This window comes from Ostrinia nubilalis, chromosome 10 (assembly GCF_963855985.1).
Source record: "Ostrinia nubilalis chromosome 10, ilOstNubi1.1, whole genome shotgun sequence".
NCBI classification, from domain to species: domain Eukaryota; kingdom Metazoa; phylum Arthropoda; class Insecta; order Lepidoptera; family Crambidae; genus Ostrinia; species Ostrinia nubilalis.
The window spans coordinates 10,558,143-10,576,481 of NC_087097.1; the positions used below are offsets into that span (position 1 = coordinate 10,558,143).

General features: G+C 36.4%; 2 protein-coding genes across 2 annotated transcripts in view; one reads left to right on the forward strand and one right to left on the reverse strand.

Annotated features, from left to right (window-relative positions):
- Positions 1-17,399, reverse strand: part of LOC135075189 (ragulator complex protein LAMTOR4 homolog) — a 32,255-nt gene extending 14,856 nt beyond the window's left edge. The window contains exon 1 of the mRNA XM_063969554.1: positions 17,395-17,399. The gene's annotated coding sequence lies outside the window, so the exon portion shown is untranslated. The remainder of the gene's footprint in view (positions 1-17,394) is intronic.
- On the forward strand, positions 284-5,001 carry LOC135075186 (CUE domain-containing protein 1). The gene is made up of 3 exons (XM_063969549.1): positions 284-900; positions 1,589-1,884; positions 2,672-5,001. The coding sequence occupies exons 1-3, from the start codon at positions 620-622 to the stop codon at positions 2,827-2,829; spliced, it is 735 nt and encodes a 244-aa protein (XP_063825619.1). The 5' UTR covers positions 284-619; the 3' UTR covers positions 2,830-5,001.
- Positions 17,400-18,339: the final 940 nt, after the last annotated feature.

Sequence of the window (18,339 nt, forward strand, 5' to 3'; positions counted from 1 at the left end):
GAATGCTAAGTGCATAGAGTTAAATGGGATTGCAATAAATATGTATGACTCCTAGTTCATCAGGTTTCATAACCGATCCATATCAGACTATCATTTCCAAATGTTATTAGTCAGATATGCGTCGTAGTGTAGGTTATGTAGAGCTGTGGTGCAGTAAAATGACATCACACTTCCAGCGTTGCGTTGCAAAGGTCACGCCGCGGCTTTGTGCGTGATTTACAAACAATCGGTTCGCGCAGGCGCCGGCCGCGGCCGCAGTGCGAGGGTCGCGCGGCCGCCCGCTCCGAGCGCGCGCCGCAGCGTGCATTCTCTATTTATATCGACACTCCCCTACCCACCGCACCTCGCGCATGCGCACCGAACACCTCAGACCGAGGAAAGTGAAAATTGCACATCATGGTATCGCTCGGTGCAGGGCGCCGATCGCGAGTGTCTCGAGCGAGCCGCTGACCGGCAGCGAGGACACCGGCGGCCGAGAGCGGTGCCGCAGGATGGCCGATGCCCACCCGGCGGTCCACTTCGGCACTGCGGCACTTCTGCGTCAATCAACTTCGCGGCCGGCTAGGGGTGCGCGCTCGTGACGGCTCTGGCGTATCGCGTGCCGTCGGCAGCCGGCGCGATGGCGTCCACGATGCAGCTCGAATTCACGCAGGCGATGACCGATTTTAAGACGATGTTCCCGGATATGGATGACGACGTCATCGAGGCGGTGCTCCGCGCCAACCAGGGCGGAGTGGACGCCACGATCGACCAGTTGCTCGCGATGAGCACGGACAACCAGAACGAGCGGCTGCGGCTCGAGATCGAGCGCGTGGAGAGCAGCACGCCGCGCCGCAAGGAGCGCCGGCCCGGAACCAAACCGGCCGAAAACGGAGACGACAACGACACTACTGCACTTGTGTAAGTCGGGAATACCCATCTTTTCCTCCGAGCGATATTGCGCGGATTTTTATTGTTGAACTTCGTAGAGACTTAAATTCATTGTGAAAATGAACATGTAAGTAGCTATTTTAATTGACTATTAATAGTAAACTAGCTAAAGTAAATAACAAAACATGAAATTTCAATAAGAGCCGTGACTTCGTCTCATCAGCTGTGACATTAAACAGTGCTAGTTGCAATGTTGTTGCAATTTAGCTCTAATGGCAATAATATAATATCACTTTATATTATCTGATTATGAAATGAATCAACAGGTTAGCTGCATGACAAGCGAAATATATATCATTCATGCCTACGCAAGGTTTTTGTTATGGTACTTATATCTACCAATTCATACAATGAAACTCGCCAGCGCCATTGTATGCATTACTATCATTGTGTTCAAATATAGTTTGGCAACGCAAGAGTGAATGTCAACTTCGTGTAGATGCATCTATGCATTTAGAAAGAAAGCATGTAGTTCGTGTTAATGTGATATCATCACGGTTAGTTTAAACTCAATCTCTACTTAGTTATGAACTTTAAAGTAAGGTAAAATAATGAACAATCAAAAATGATAAAAGACATCTATGGGCGTTACATTATCTTAGTTAATTTAATATAATAGCAAATATAAATTTAATAGCAAAACAAAAAATAATTACAGAGACATAGATGATGACACGGTTCCTTTGGCTGTGCGACGTAAATGGGTGCCCCGAATGCTGGGGCCTCTACCACCGATGTTCCTACGCATCCCGCCTTGCACGGACGCAAGGATAGACCTCAGCCTAGAGATGGACGACGATCGCATCGCCACCTTCCTGCAGAACGAGGAGTTCATGGCAGAACTGCGGTGGAACCAAGAGTTCATGGCCACCCTCGACAGCGAGCAAGGACAAAAGGGCAAAACTCAAGAGGATGAAGCGGCGTTCAAGGAGCGACTCAAGAATATGGGAAAAAGTAAGTTTATTTACTTACAGTGCTGCTTATGTATTTCATTATTAGTATTGAACGAAGGATCCCCAAAAAAAACTTTATACTCGAGACTAGGATTTCAGCAAATTACAAAGCTACTAACTACGGCAAAAAAACTTTACGCTGCTACGCTGCACGACGTTAACAATAATTACAACGACAAAATATTAATCCTTCGACATGCGTGTGAGCAGACTCAATAGAAAACCAATTGGCACGCACGACAAAAGAAATAAAGCTAAGAATGTAAGACGATATCGACAAAATTTAATGTCAGATGCAATTAATGAGAGACTTCCAAATAAAGATGTTTTACTGAAATTCAGGACATTATCTATCGTGAACTTGTTATCTATAATTTTACTGTTATGTTGCAAATAAGACCAACAGTAGTGGTATAATAATGAGCAATACTGGTAGTGACAACAAAGCTACTGTGTTAGTAGTACTGGTGCTTGGCCATAAAAGCTGAAATTAGTTTTCAACCGACTTCAAAAAAGGAGGAGGTTCTCAATTCGACCCGTATGTTTTTTTTGTCTAAAAAATGGTCAGAAATTGAGCATTTGAGTTGCCGCACATTAGTCCCAAGAAATTCACGAAAAGTCTGCAACTTGTAAAGTCAGCGTCAAATAGTTCTTGACACCCAAAGTAGCCAATAAGTTCGCAACGTCTTTGTTACAACTGGAATAAGGTGGTGCTGGTGTTATCAATTTTTTTCCACTTTGGGTGTAACGAACTATTTGACGCTGACTCTCTCTCTCTCTCTTTGCAGTATCCCGCAAGAAGTTTGCGCAACTTTCGCGGCTGTTCAGTCGCGGAGGGCTGCGGCGTCAGCACACGCCGCGCCCGAGTCCACGCGGGCCGCCCGACAGCCTGCTCCTCCAAGAAGAACACAGCGATGACGAGGACCGACAACGACCTAAGATATAGCCCGCTAATCGCTCGAAGTCGGCCAAACGATAGCGATCAAACGCTGAAATATCTTCATCTTGAATGTGAAAATGTGTGGTTATGTCGAGACTCTTTGAGCGGCTACGGTTTTTATCATTAGCTAAGTGACTTGAGTTTTCTTCCAATTTTCGGTAGCCATACTTTTCAAGTATGGCGAAGTCAAAAGAAGATGCGATGCTGCTCTATTGTTATGTATAACGTGCTTGATAAAGCACAATAAAAATCTGTTTTTGAGTCTGGACAGCTCTAATAAGTGCTGCAATTCTAAAATGAAAAGTTAGGTTTAAAATACAACAAACCAGCAGCAACTACGTCCCAAATAAATCTCTGAAATACCCAGAACGCGCCGGCTTGCGTATTTTTACAAAAACTAAATCGCCCGTAGTAATTTGAACGCAGGCGTTAAGGAGTCGTCAGACTGGTTTTTAATTTGTCGGATGCGAACGAAGGCTAACTTGGAATACTTCAGTGTTCCGATACTTAAGGTAAGTTCTCAGAAAATTACAGTATACGGCCAATTAGTTGAAGCTTCGCCAACAGTTTAGAAGTCGTTACGAAGGCAGATAGGCACAACTTTTCGATATGTTCTGCTCCCTTTGTCGTTAATTGAACGGCCACTCCTCTCGTACGAGTATAGCGCAAGTCAAACAAGTCGATTTTTGTGTCATTTGTATAAGAATCTAAGTACCTATATCTTAAAATTGAATCGTGTGATGAATCCTTGAGGAAGGGCAGAGCCTTAATTGTAGGCTTTACGTAGGAAGGTTTTACAAGGTTTCGGATAAGACTGGGATTGTTAGGTAAGAATGAATACAATTAATTATTGTTGGTATAAAAATCAATTTATGAAATAAAAATTCAATACTTCAAATAAAAAAAAAGATTTTTAAATGTGGATCGGTATCGGTAGATTTCAAAAGAAAGGCTGAAAAATATTTGTATGAAGTATCCACATCGTAGTTAGATAATGTAAATAAGTGTTGTATTAGATGATCCGATAAGTAGTTTGCTTTGTGTTGAGTCTACGAATTTAGTTACCGTTAAGATTCTTGTTAGGTCCCCGCGGTCGCCCGCGCGCAATTTAGAGAATATCGCTATTATCCCTTCGTGTGCCGCACGCTCGTCAGAAGATTACTACTTCCATCATCATTAGATACAATATAACTGCCAATGCAACCATCTACACGCGTATGTTGATTTACATTATTTCTACCAAAATGTTTGGCTATTATTACATTGTTTATCACAAATAATATGGTTACGGTTAAACCAACAACGCTATGTTGGTTGTGAAGATTAATTTGATAAAAATAAAGATGAAAATTCCAAAACGATTTTTGTAACGACTGTAGATTAGACATAGACCTAACTAGCTAGATATTCTCTTTACGTAGACTTTACTAATAGCACTCAGCCCAAAGACATGTAGTTTTGTAATTTTATTTAACCACACACTATTCGAAATAAATTATTGTCAATTTATCTACTTTATAATTTATGCTTAATTACCATTATTCACGTCAAATGAATTATTACCGACACAAATGAATTGTACTAATATTGTTACTTAATTAATTTTAATCTTGACATCTTAACTTTTAAGTTTTATGTAATAGTTACTAATGAAACCTACCTACCTACCAACAAAGCAATAATTGAAACCCAAATACATATATGTGTGATTTTGTAATTAATTATTTAAGCGCCAGAACCCAGAAACATGTTTAAATTATTACCAAGTCATAGGTAGATAGTTAAATACGACTTCCAAACATTTTGTAGAAAATAAAAACAAAACTAAACGTGAAGGCTAAGACATTACCTCAAGACTGTAAATGTCACCCATTAAATCGTTCAAATTCTTTGAAATTACGCTAACAAGATAGAAATATAAACTTGCCTTGAATATGATTCTTAATATTACAATGTCAGAAGTCGTTGCTTCTATGATTTTATGCTCGTTTCAATGCAGATCCACGTGGATAGTACATTAGGTAGCCAGTACACGTACATTCATAACAACCATGTTTGGTAAAATAACGCTTACAGATACAGTGAAAGTACCACAATCGGATTAGAAAATGCATATTATTGCATATGTGCTGATGTTTCTTGTGCGAATATTTAAATAAAGATTATTTATAATAACAATAGTTTTTAGTTATTTCTCCCCTGTCAAAGTTATCTTTTTCCGTTTTGATTGTACTTGTGGCGTGATGTTGTCATACGATTCGGCACTCTAGTCTACGCCACTCTCACGAAGCGTTTTTTGTTTGACAGCATTTTGTTTCAATTAGTGTGTTTAGAACCTTAATCCAATCAACTACCACCTATTAATTTTTAACAGCATTGTAAATACATTCTAAAATACAGTAGGATCTCTTACCTTTTAAAAAGATTAAAATGTGACTTACGTTGCGTCACTGCTATGTGGCTCTACCTTCGCCAATTAGTTTATTTATCAGTCTTATGTTGTTTTAATCAAAAAATTCTTAGAACCTTTAAAATTAACTTCCGTTAGGATTTATGTAGGTTTTGTGATCAATAAGTAGGTACAACAACTATTTATTTCAGATTTTCAGCTTCAACTTTCGTCTTGAGTTAATAACTTTTTGTGTGAAAACTTCTTGTAGCATTTTTCTGTGTACACAGACTGTTATTTAACCAGACATCTGATGAATAGTTAGAAAATACTAATTAATTATGATGTTGAGAAATCATACGCGCTCACAACGAGACTGCTTACATCGAAGAAATTACATTTTATTCATTGTCTGTGCTCTACTTACAGTTTCAGTGCAATCGAACTAATAAAAACTAATACCGACATTACCTTAAAATGACGAACGAATTTCAAAACTGCCAAAACTAGAGCATAATCGAGTATTCTAATCCGCATGCATATTGCATATCCCGCTCATCTTTTACCCAAGTAGGAAAAAAATACTTTTTGAAAATGAATGTAACTTTTTCTTTTATGGTATTAATCGTTGTTTACAAATAGAAAATGCTGCCAGTACGAAATGGTTATCATGCTTGAATGAATGAGGTTACATATAGAGTAATCGGGCGCGGCGCATCCACACGACCATCAAAGAAAACGCTCGTCAATGAGCTCAGCGGAGGGGAACGGGAAAGTAGCTGGACGCTAGAAACACCTTGTGTGTCACAACTCGCACACATTGTCGTGTCAAAATGCAGTAACACATCAACATTCCGCAAATAGTTTTCCGGGCAAGAATTCACCAACACTTTATTCAAAATGTCAACTTTTGCCAACACGCAATTCTTTCGCGTTCTTATTTTGTGAGTCACGAAACGCAATAGCAATTTAAGGAAATTCTCTGAACTAAGTTATTTGAAATTAATTACTATTGAACTGAATTTGTAATGTAGCAAAACACCTTAGAAGATTGCATCGCAGTGCTCTCTCGATGCAGCAGCCAAAGATAATTAATAATGGCATAGTTAGATATTATGCTAGTGTACACACATTCTATCACGAATACTAACACATAACAATAGTAAAGTATCTGTAATATTCTCGAGATGCACATTATAACCACTTGATTTGTGTATTTTTTTTACAACTCCGCCGATTTATAAAAGAAAAGTATTGCAGGAGTGAATGATATTAGTTGTCGAGAAATAGATACATAATAGAGACGAGACGATTCATTTGTGTGACTTACGTTACGTTTGATTTAATACGAGTATGATCTTGGAGACCGTTGACAGTGGAGTGCCCAGTGTGAAAAACAACATGTTATCCTCGTATCGATTTTCCCTGACGTTTTCATCTGCGAGCCGCCCTTCATTCAAGCGAGCGAAGTACCTTCTGAAACACAATCAGGGCTAGGATCAACTGACCAATATCTCCACTTAATTGAAATTGGTGATTAGTTAATCGGTTTCAGTAAAGCTCATAAAGCTTTACTGAAAACTCCAGTAGATGACAATTTCCTTATTTTTTTGTACTTGAGGAATTTCCATTAATAATAAGTGGGTTAAAGTTCTTCTGAATTGAAAAATAAGTAGTGAATGAATAACATAGAGACTTATCATTTCATAATGGTGCGCTATGAGTCTATTAATAAGACAAACCGGCAATTAAGAACACATTTATCCGTTACATCACATATACGCTATGTAAAACTGGAATGATTTGCTTTAATTCATGAAATAACGCGTTACACTATTCCATTACCTCATCTCTGACGCAACTTAGAAGCTTATCAAAACAAGCCCGCAAAGCAGCGAAATTGGAATCGATGCGCGTAGTGGCGGCTCGCGGCGATGCGTCTGCCGAGATGCGCCCGCGCACCGCGCACGTGCAGTCGTCACGCATCGCGGACACCCAGCAATGTGCTCAGTTTGTCCCTAGACTCCGTGCCTCTCGCACGCTCGGAGACCACACACTTTTCCCGCGTTTTGTGACTATGAAAAATATAATTGGTGATATACATGTCTCGCGGCCGGCATAAGTGCGCCCGAACCAGATATATCTGAGGCGGCTCTGAAGTAATTATTTCGTAAGTATCGATTTTTATAGTTAGGGCTTTGACCGTGGCCGGCGCGACCGGCGCCGGGAGCTCTCCTTCGGGCTAAATAAGAGTGGACTCTGCCGAACCTGTTGCTCACCTTGCTCGTTAAGATCGACGAACCCTTGCTGAGATGATCTTCAACGTTTTTTCTCAGTGCGAAATCTTCGTTGGCACATTTTTATTCTTTGTTGGCTAGACTGCTCTTTTTCATCTTCGGGGTAAGATTATCTGAGATCGTTTTTCAAATATCGCGCACACACGAACTAGGCTCCTGCGGCAAAACTCATCATTGACCACCGTAAATCATGCTTGGTTGTATCTAATCAAAAAAGATACGAGGTAACTCGAGATTGCATTGCAAGGCAGGGGTCACAGAGAGCCGTTATCATTACAAATTCATTGGTCAGTGGAAACCAAATTACTTATGGTAACTAGCATATACCAGCTCCGTACTAATAGACTTCGCAGTTTGTTACTGGAGAAGACTATCACGCATAACATCGGGAACCGTTAATGTTCCGAAGATAAAAGTAATTTACATCACATACCAATTTAAAGCATGAATTAAACATTCGAAAATAAATTAAAAGATTTACCTATCTTTTTGTCTATGAAACCCGAAATTTCGCGAGATTCAATTTCAGTTTAAATTCATCACAGCATGTTTAGTCATCATTAAATAGATTGGTACTTTTTAATTGAACTATTCTACATTTTGTTACACATCATGTAGTTACAGTTATTGTAATAGAATAGAGTTACGCGAGCATATCAAACTATTAGCGAAATAGAGTAGTGAAAATTACCCATCAACCATACTGACAAACAAAAATGCTAATATCTAAATCTGAATAAGTTTTTAATTATTTTTGGAGCATAACGAGTGAGATAGAGTATCAAAATAATTATATACAATCATTTTATAGATTTACCAAACCTGTTTTATTAAACTTTTTCAGCGGCCATTTAGAAAAGCTGCAGCAAAAAGGGCCTGAGAACTAAAACTTTCCTGTAGGTTTATTTTTCTGTAAACCATAAACAGCATCCTTTCTGAATTATAATGAGCATTAATGTATTCAAGACAGCGAAGGATGTTGAGCCATTAAGCAGGGAAATAATCGCCGTCGCTGCGCGGCGTATCACAGGTAGCCCGGCTTAGGTTTCATTTACATAAGTCGCCCTTAACCGTTTTGTCTTACAATGCCTAAGAGATTTGAATTCTCCGTTTAGTCATAGTGCCTGTGCAATAGTGGAAATTCGCATCGGGTGTCATCTGCCAGTGAATATCATATGGTCTTATTAGCAGCACCCAAATGAAGGACATGGATTAGTATTAGTCAACAAAAGAATATGCTCACTCATAATATAGATAGGTACATACTTGTAATCATATTACGTATTATAATTTCGAAGTTCGTTTGATAAAAGCTAATCTTATACGAACCGTACGGCTAGCATGAAAAACTTTCGAGTTCAAATCGTATGCGTATTCGAATCGCCATCAAAAGATTTAGTACGAAAACTACAACTGCACCCTTGTGAACGTGTCGTAAAGTGAACTTAGTATGAGAAATGGATGCACGGAACTTATTTTGAGCATCAAAATTGTCACGTTATCGTTTAATTCGAAGGTCGAGTATCGAGTTTTGTCAAATACGCAAACGATTCGAAGACGAAAGTTGTTCATGCTAGAGGTACTGCCCTTCAGATACGGTAATCTTAGATTACATTTCCACCACAATGTTGAGAAATTGAGGATCTACAAACATGTTCAAGGAAAAATCCACATGTAAGATGTTTAACTTTGTTTACTACACCACATTGTGTTATTAAAATAGACTGAAAGACATACAACATACCTAGCAAGTAATATTAAAAAATGCGAACAATACATTATGTATTTGTTTATAAATAATTAAATAAGTAGTATATTAATTTGTATAATTATTATTACAGTCTGTCATGAAAACATTACAAAACGTGACATTGCCTAATCATTAATTATGTACTTAAACCACACTACTAAACAGTAAAACAAAATTAGCGCAAAAAATCAAATGTCAAACATTAATAAATTTATATAAATAAATTAATATTAATATCAAACAACAAAAGTGAAATTAAATATACGCAAAGTTCATTATATTTTTAAATAAATATTCATTATATGTATTTGAAATTAAAATAATTTAATTTTATGTAGGTGTATTACCCTACACATATTTCGTTTCAATATAAGTTACATTTAACAAATTACGTCACGTAACACCAGTGTGTTAGAGTCGACCTAAGAGTCAGTACTCTTAGGTCGCTCTTATTTCTAGCTTTTCTGAGTATGCCTACCTACATGTGAGTACTCATCGTCAGAAACTAAATCAAAAGTGTACAACCATCTTCGACGTTCTAGATGCAATTGGTCTTTAGAAATATCTACTTCAGGTCCGTACCTACAGAGAATCCATGGTAATTAAAATAACGTGTCTTTTCTAGATAGCATAATCGAATATAGGGAGCAAAAAATAATTACGAAATTATACGAAGTGGCCGCCCAACCACTGACAACGTTCTCATTAAAAGCCCTTTGTATGGATATAGCTTCCAGCTGAGCAAGAGAAAAATAAAAGTTTGTGAAACTTAATGAATTTACTTTTTATCGGCAAACGTGCATTGATTACGTCGCGTCGTTTCCATTCCATATAAAAATCCAATTGAGATAAAAAATACTTTACATTTCTGAATTATAACTGTTTTAATTAAAAGCGAAACACAAGTAAACTATAATATTAAAACGAAATAAATAACTGTAAAGAATTACATAATTGGTAATGTTACTAACTTTAAAAATTGCTTCCACACACCTCATACAAAAGACATCAACGCGCATTTTTTTGCTCATCTCATTCTTTTTTATGAGTTTTGTATCGATTTTTAATTGCCTCGATGAGTTTTACCGTGAATTGTTCTGTATCTATAGAATATATCATTTTTTAACCTATAAAAAGATATTAGGTCTTATTTAGTTTTATAAGTTTTTGTGATTCACATAGCCAATATGAATTTGTGATGATGCTCTAAGAGGCGATGAGATAATACTCGTAGCTGAGTCAAAAAGTAGATTGGTAAAAGATAAATAATAAAGAGGCCGTTGTCCTGCAAATCATTATGATTGTTTCAGTAGATGTGATGAAGAATTATTATGCCGTGCAGGTAACTCCAATTTCTTTCTTGACATCCTGCTAATGGGTACTGATTATTCAAATATAAGTAATCGATGTAATTAAGGATGTAAATCTGCACCAACGTGTAATTTTTATGCATATCTTATGTACTAGAATTTTTTAATATTTAAATAACAGCAAACCTGAAGTAAATGAGCGACCGCGGTTATTAATTTACCGTTAGATACCATACTCGTATGTTAAAAATCTGTCAAGATAAAATATTCAGTCTGGACTCTGGAAGTTCCGTGTCCCGTGCGTGATCATATGCAAGGGACGGGTTTTACACGCTTCGAGTACCACACAACAGAAAGCTTAACTAATGTAGCTTTAGTACTGGTAATACTTAAATCGTGTGGTGAGATTTATAAAGAGTACGCTTTTTAAGGCTTTATAGAGCATATCCGAAAAAGGTTTTTGTTACATCTACCATTCACATCGAATCACATCAACCTGTTACAAATTATTCCATCAAAGACGTTTTAAACCACATACCTACCAATGCGAAGAGCGCCACTTTCTGGCTGCCTTGTTGTATTATTGTATCTAAGATATCTAGTTACAAGCTATTAGTGACTGAAAGCTCAAAATCGAGACTTTTCTTTAAACGTTATCAACACAAAATCTGTCACATTGTTTCTTTCAGCAGCTACTCTATCTGATGTGCAACAGAGCAGAGCAGCCTATTTTTTGTTATATTTAATATCAACCTCATTTACATACACTCGAGTGATATTGAGAAAATAATGCAAAAACACAAATTACAAATAATGTCTTCAAACGCCCAGTAACCTAAATAGGAAAACAGTGATCCCGCCCATGAATCGATAATCTTGACAACTGAAAATATTGTGCAGGCGCCGCGCAAACGTTGATAAATTGTGTTTGTGTATGCCAACTGGAAAGCGCGACGCGTTTGCTATTTGTTTTTATGTAAAATCTTGTATAATGCAGTCACCATTTTCACACATGTTTATTTAAATAAATATCCTTATCTTTACCATAAAAAAGTCATAAAATAATTAAGTAAACAACGGTAACAAACAAATGCTCTACATTTCAGAGCTAACGGAATATTTAAAGAGAAAAAGATGCGGATCTTTTTTTCATTTTGTTTTGTTTGTAAGTCATATTATAAGTAAATACAGTGTTATTGTTTTATATCCTGAAATAAATGTAGAGAATGTTATAAAGCTACATTTAAGTAACTACCTATCAAAAAACTATTTCAAATCATTTCCATCTACAACATATAAATGCCTTCAATATTCTCCGAGTCTGTAAAATCGCCATCAGATGCAAACCAACGACAATGCAATCTGAAATGGTGCATTTGCCGCAATAGCCTGCCAATAAATCAAGAGTTTTACGACGCGGCGCGGGCGCAGCAGGCGCCCCTCGCGGACGCGTGCGTCTGTCCGTAATAACAAAAATAACACCTTCCCCGTAAATCATTGTAATTTAAAGCAAATTACCACTCCAGCAATGACTGAAATTTAAACGGAATAATAAAATTGAAAACAATACAAATATTTAAACATGGATGATGTATTGCCAATAAATATTTAATACGGTGTCGCGGATTTGCAATAGTTATGAATTAGTTCAACTGCCGTTATCCAGTTTGAGGTTCGTTTATTTCAACAATGTTGGAAGTGGTCGGGTGATTAAATCCATAAAATGCTTTTAGCCTCCAGCAGTTCTAAGAACTTCCGAGTAAAAACGATGAATATTAACTTACGCAAACATTTTACACGCGAATCGTAAAATAACTTTTTTGAGAGATATTGAGATCGTTAATAAATTGGTTGAAATGTGTATTGTTATTGTACAATACACATTTTTTGGTGAAACATGAATCTGACCGTAACATTGCATTTAGTTCGCTTCTTTTGTTTATGTACAGCGTATTAATTATTTATAATACTTACTATAGGCATCATTATTACTATGAAACTTTATCCATCCTGGAATAATTTATTAAAAAATACAAAATGCTCATATTTCTTGCCCATATACTTTTATTATGGGAAACACCCAAACAATAAAGCGTATGGACTAATTTGAGAAATATACAACTTTCAAAATGGCTGTTAAAGTTACTAATATTGCTAATTACTATATATGTTTGTTTGTTTTCATGCCTTTGCAGCCTTTAATTAACACACTAAGTACCTAGCCTACCTATATTTAGTTCTAATGAGTTATTTCCTTGCGTGTTTGTCTTGTTGGCTGTGCAAATAAATAAATCAAATTAAAATTAATCTTTTAGTTTCAAGTTCAATTTTTATATATGACTATCTTTCTTTCATCAATCTGAATAATTAAATCACTACGTAGGTATGTACAGCATGTAGTATTGACGCAGCCAACAGTGAAAGAGATCAAATACTTTCGTATGTCTGCTTAGAAATTAGTATAGTAATAAAACGCACACTGAAAGACTCAGACACCATATCGAGCTATATTTATGAATAGATAGCAATCTATGTAAATAAAAATTGTTAAAACTTTACAACATATTTTTAGTTTTCCAAGATTTATTTCAGCAGAGCAACTCGTTTCTACTCTAGGTGCATGCCTTGAAAAGTTTAGTTTAACTGCGTGTAGAAATGCGGCATCGCTCTATTCCTAAATATCGTGTAAAAACTGATCATGATACCTATGTAATTAGCGAACGTAACAATGTCACGATTCGCGTAAATTAACAAATACTCGCCAGCACTTGAAAGATTTAGAGTACCAACCCGTGTAATGGATTCAAAGGCAAGATAATCCATTGCCTGATTATAATAATGTAATTAAATAACAGATCGGTTATTATAATAATAGAATGGATTCACCATTGATGAATAGTGTTAAACACATAACGACTACAAAGACTACTACCTACAGACTAAGACCTACTTGAAAGTTAACTCCTAAAGTATCATAATGTCAATGTATTGTTTTGATATAAAAACAATAAGTGAAACAATTCTACGCGGGCATGCCTCGTCTGCCGCCACATTCACGGTCTGTTTCGTAACCACTGGATAAGTGTATCTTTATGCATAGATTCGAGTAGAAGAACCTTTGTGAATAGCATTTCTAGAGGTCATCACACTCACTCAATTAGCATCTATAAATGTATTTACTTATGATTTCTTCTCCTGCATTTTCTGTAGCATCTCATGTTTTAAAGACAAGTCTTACTGCCAACGCAACTCATAAGTTCTTATTGTGATAATTATTTTTAATCACACATAATCGCAAACTAAGCGCAAATTGATTCCAAGCTGTCACGAACCTCGGACGGTGAGCAATAGAAAAGAGTTCAATTAAATTGGTGAACAAAACTTTCACTACAACATTTTCAATTTCAATGGCATGTATCGTGTTGGCTTTATTAAAAGTAAGTAAATATGAACTACCTACTCAAAATGCTATCATTATTATCCTGTGGCCACTACCAAGAAATATCATATCTTCGGTGGTTATACCAGAACATTAACACAGAGCGAGCCCGCATAAATTTGATTATGTATGTAGGCAAGTAGTCCGCTGCTCAGTAACTTAGAATAAGTTTAATAATAAGACAGACATGGCGCAAGACGTTGTAGGCAGTGCTATAAAATGTTATAATGGAAACAATGAGAACATTGTAGAGCCTTATGCGGGCAATATTTGTTGCTTGTTTCAATTGCATAATTGTTGTTTTCGGTTCGATAACTCCATTTCGTACTGTTTGTAAGGCACCGGCGAGTGACCGCCCCCAGCAGATTGGTTGGACTTGGAACAGTCGCGTGAAACCGACCACCTGATAGTGAAGGCGCGTTAAATAATTGTTTGCGACGTAGGAATGTGACGTGGCACCGCGCCCGGCTGATGCAGACGAGCGAGGCTCGCAATCAGTTCAGCCGAGTTTCTCCTGGAGTATTCGTGCTGTTACTTTTACGCGCGCGGCCGCACACGAACAACGCTCTGTTTCCCTAAGTCACAATAATAATTGTCTATGATACGCTGTTAGAGGAAAACTTTGACTTTCCATTCGTCTTTGTCACCTTTGAGAGTGCATTTGTCGCCGCACACTATTATGTCTCATGAGTTTAAAACATTAACGTTATTCTTATGCATTATGCGCGCCGCTTTCCTCGGAATCACCGTCAAAGAGTGCGCACGATCTGATCGCGGCCGCGGTGCCTTCTACAGCACCTGAATTTCAATAAGGGCGCTTATTAGCTGCACCGCCAGAGCGCCAGGGATTCTGTCTCCTTTGTTTGACGCTCATTGTTATATTTTTGGTATCACACTAACGTTACGTACTAGTACGTGTGTATAATTATTTTCTGTCATTGTTACCTACATAATATACAGTGTGAGTCACGTTAAAGTGTACATATGAAAATAGATTAAACTAGACCTATTTTTATCGACAAAAAAGAGGTCAAATTTTTTTTGAGATTTTTTTTTAATTTTTTATAGAATTTTTTTTCTTCCAATTACTTATTGTAAAAAAAACGTAATAACTTTTAAACTAAGCGGTATATCCTGATAAAATAAAAACAGTAATAATGCTAAATAACAGGCAATACTAAAAAAACACATAAAATACACAAAAAATGCCAACAAATAATAAAAAATGGTACTTTTTGAAAAAAATCTGCTTTTAAATTCGTGTTTTTTTTGTTATTTGATAAATTTCTCCAAAAAAATGCCCCTATAACAGGTAGTTTTTATTACTTTGTATTATTCTCTATCGTATTACCTTCGTAAAACCAAAAATCGCATGTCTCTATCCCTATCACAACATTTGCTATGATCGTTTGAACAAAGGCCTGCCACAACATTATTCTCCGCTACAGGTAGAGACAATTAAAATTTTAACTAAAATGCTTATTTTATTTCGAAATCTTTTGTTTTTATTTGAAATCTAACTTGTCTTTATCAAAATTACAAATCTAGAGCCATTTTCAGTTTCGTTGTTAACGAAGCTTTGAATGGCGCGCCCGGAGAGGCTTAGTTCAAACGATCATTGCAAACGTTGTGATAGGGATAGAGACATGCAATTTTTGGTTTAACGAAGGTAATACGATAGAGAATAATACAAAGTAATAAAAACCACCGGTTATAGGGGCATTTTTTAGAGAAATTTATCAAATAACCAAAAAAACACGAATTTAAAAGCAGATTTTTTTTAAAAAAAGTATCATTTTTTATTATTTGTTGGCCTTTTTTGTGTATTTTATGTATTTTTTTACTATAGCCTGTTATTTAGCATTATTATTGTTTTTATTTTATCCGGATATACCGCTTAGTTTAAAAGTTATTACGTTTTCTTTACAATAAGTAATTGGGAGAAAAAAAAATCTATAAAAAATTAAAAAAAATCTCAAAAAAAAAATTACCTCTTTTTTGTCGATAAAAATAGGTCTAGTTTCATCTATTTTCATATGTACACTTTAACGTGACTCACACTGTATATACCAATAGTTACAGTTTTGTAACCGTCTAAGCAGTTTATGTAATCTGATTTACTGGAGTATGTTGTTCACAAAATTATAATATGCTTATTATTATTCACATCAAGACATTACAGATAATTATATGTAATTGACTTTAATTACTCTAATAAAATTGGTTGTTGTAGCAGTTGTAGTAACTGTTTTAAATAATTGAAGGAAAAATTTATAAATTTTATTAATGTATTTTATTATTATTATGTATAAATGCATTAAAAACATATTTAGTAGTATTCTTATTACTTTTCAGGAGGTTTTTATTATCTTGAGTAAGTAGCCGACTGCTTACTCAGGATAATAAAGCTCCAAAGCTTGTCTAAATCTGTTGTTACATGGAAGTTACGCCTTTATAATAAATTACTGCTTAAAGTCATAAATATCCTAGGTGCATGTACCAAATAGTTAAAATAGGTTTCTGGGCTAAATATCGAATTACCCAGAGTCTAGAGTCACCCACGACAGTTTCCTTCACTCCGATCGAGCAACAACTTACAAAAGACTTCACATAAATCTAATCTCGCTGTACATGGCTGCGCTCGCTTTGATTTGAACCCACGACCTAACAATTGAGACAAACTTTACCGACCAGGTACGCGGTCACGTTTCAGCGAGAGCAGGCTTATAAAATTCAAATGCATCATTATTTTAAATCTATCGCAATGACAGAAGAATACACGTTTTACAAGGAGGAGTAAAGGACGATGGCGAATGCGCTGTCTCTATGTTAGGCTATATTGTGGAAATTACGAAGTCTAATAGACAGCCAACGACCCGAATATGGTAGCTAAAGTAGCAATAGCACCAAACCACTAATATTTTCTCATCAACTGAAAGGATCATTTTTAGGGCATCATATTTCAGACATTTACGATACACATAGATTACTAATAAGCATATTAATATAGTTACGGTGTTACTTTTATTTGCTCGAATTAGTTAATATGTAACGAGAATACCTAAGTATATTATGTAGATGACGAGCACATTTAAAGAGAAGAAGCTTCACCATAACTTGAGGTTTGTTTTTCAACATTACCATTTGGCAAACAAGTTAGTGCTGCGCGGTTCGAATCATCGAAACGCAAACAAACGCGAGATTAAAGGGGAGCCGTAGCCGATCAGCAACAGGCGCGGGCGCAACGAGATTTGGGAAACGATCCGAGATAGCATTACCATGTACCGTTGCAGATCGTTGCCTGCGAGATTGTCGGATCGCCCGTGGTGCTCAAGTCCACACCGTTACTTTAGCACCAAATCTGCCTACAATACGTTCTTTGCAGTACTGTGATTCGGATAATAAGTTTAAAGTCACGATCCGGTTCCGTGAACCTGTCTACGTAATCTCGCCGCTGAATTAGAGGCTCCCTTATACGGAGCAGATGCATATTTATATTGGAGCTATCGCTGTAGATATCGCCAAGACAGATTGCACCCCGCGGTGATTTATTTTGTTATGATGTGGGTGCGATAGGAGCTTATTCAGCCTGAGTGCTTTACTTGGACGTTAATGCTTTCAGTTACAGCACGCGGAAGGCAGCGAGCCGGGCACTATTTGTTTATAAACACAAAACAAACTGATGTTAGATAAGTTGTTCTTGTTCTGAAAAGGCACGCGAATTCTAACCATTTTGCCATTGCTTTTGCTTATGCATCTCGTTTCTTTGTTTTGTAGAGAAAGGTAATAGCCATTCATTGAAGGAATTTTAATTGTGATTTAAACTACCTGTCATAATAACAATAAATTAATTAGGTACATAGAATTTTTTCTCATACCTACTAATATTTGAACTTTCTTCGTTTACTTATTAAGTAACGCTGTCAATTTAATAAATGTCTTGGAAGCGTTTTCTCTACAAGGCAAAAACTTAGGAACATAGCCTACTCGTATATCTATTGCAATTGCAAGAAAGTGAATAATGATGTTACAAAAAGTGCTACAAACTCGAGAGAAATATCTCCACATGCGAGCATCTATAAAAAAGGCATTTACAGGAATTTTACTGATACCTACTGACCTTCTTGTGTTTAAAAGAAAACCGAAAAAAATCTGGATATTTGTATGTAATCAGTTCCCAATTCTATTATTATAAAGTCTGTTCGCCGAGAGTTGATAAAAAAAATTAAATATCAGAGGTTCTAAACTCATTATAAATTGCGGCCCGCTAATTATTTTTGTCGATATAATGAAAAAGTTGGTAGATTATCATTATTATCTCTTTTAAATTT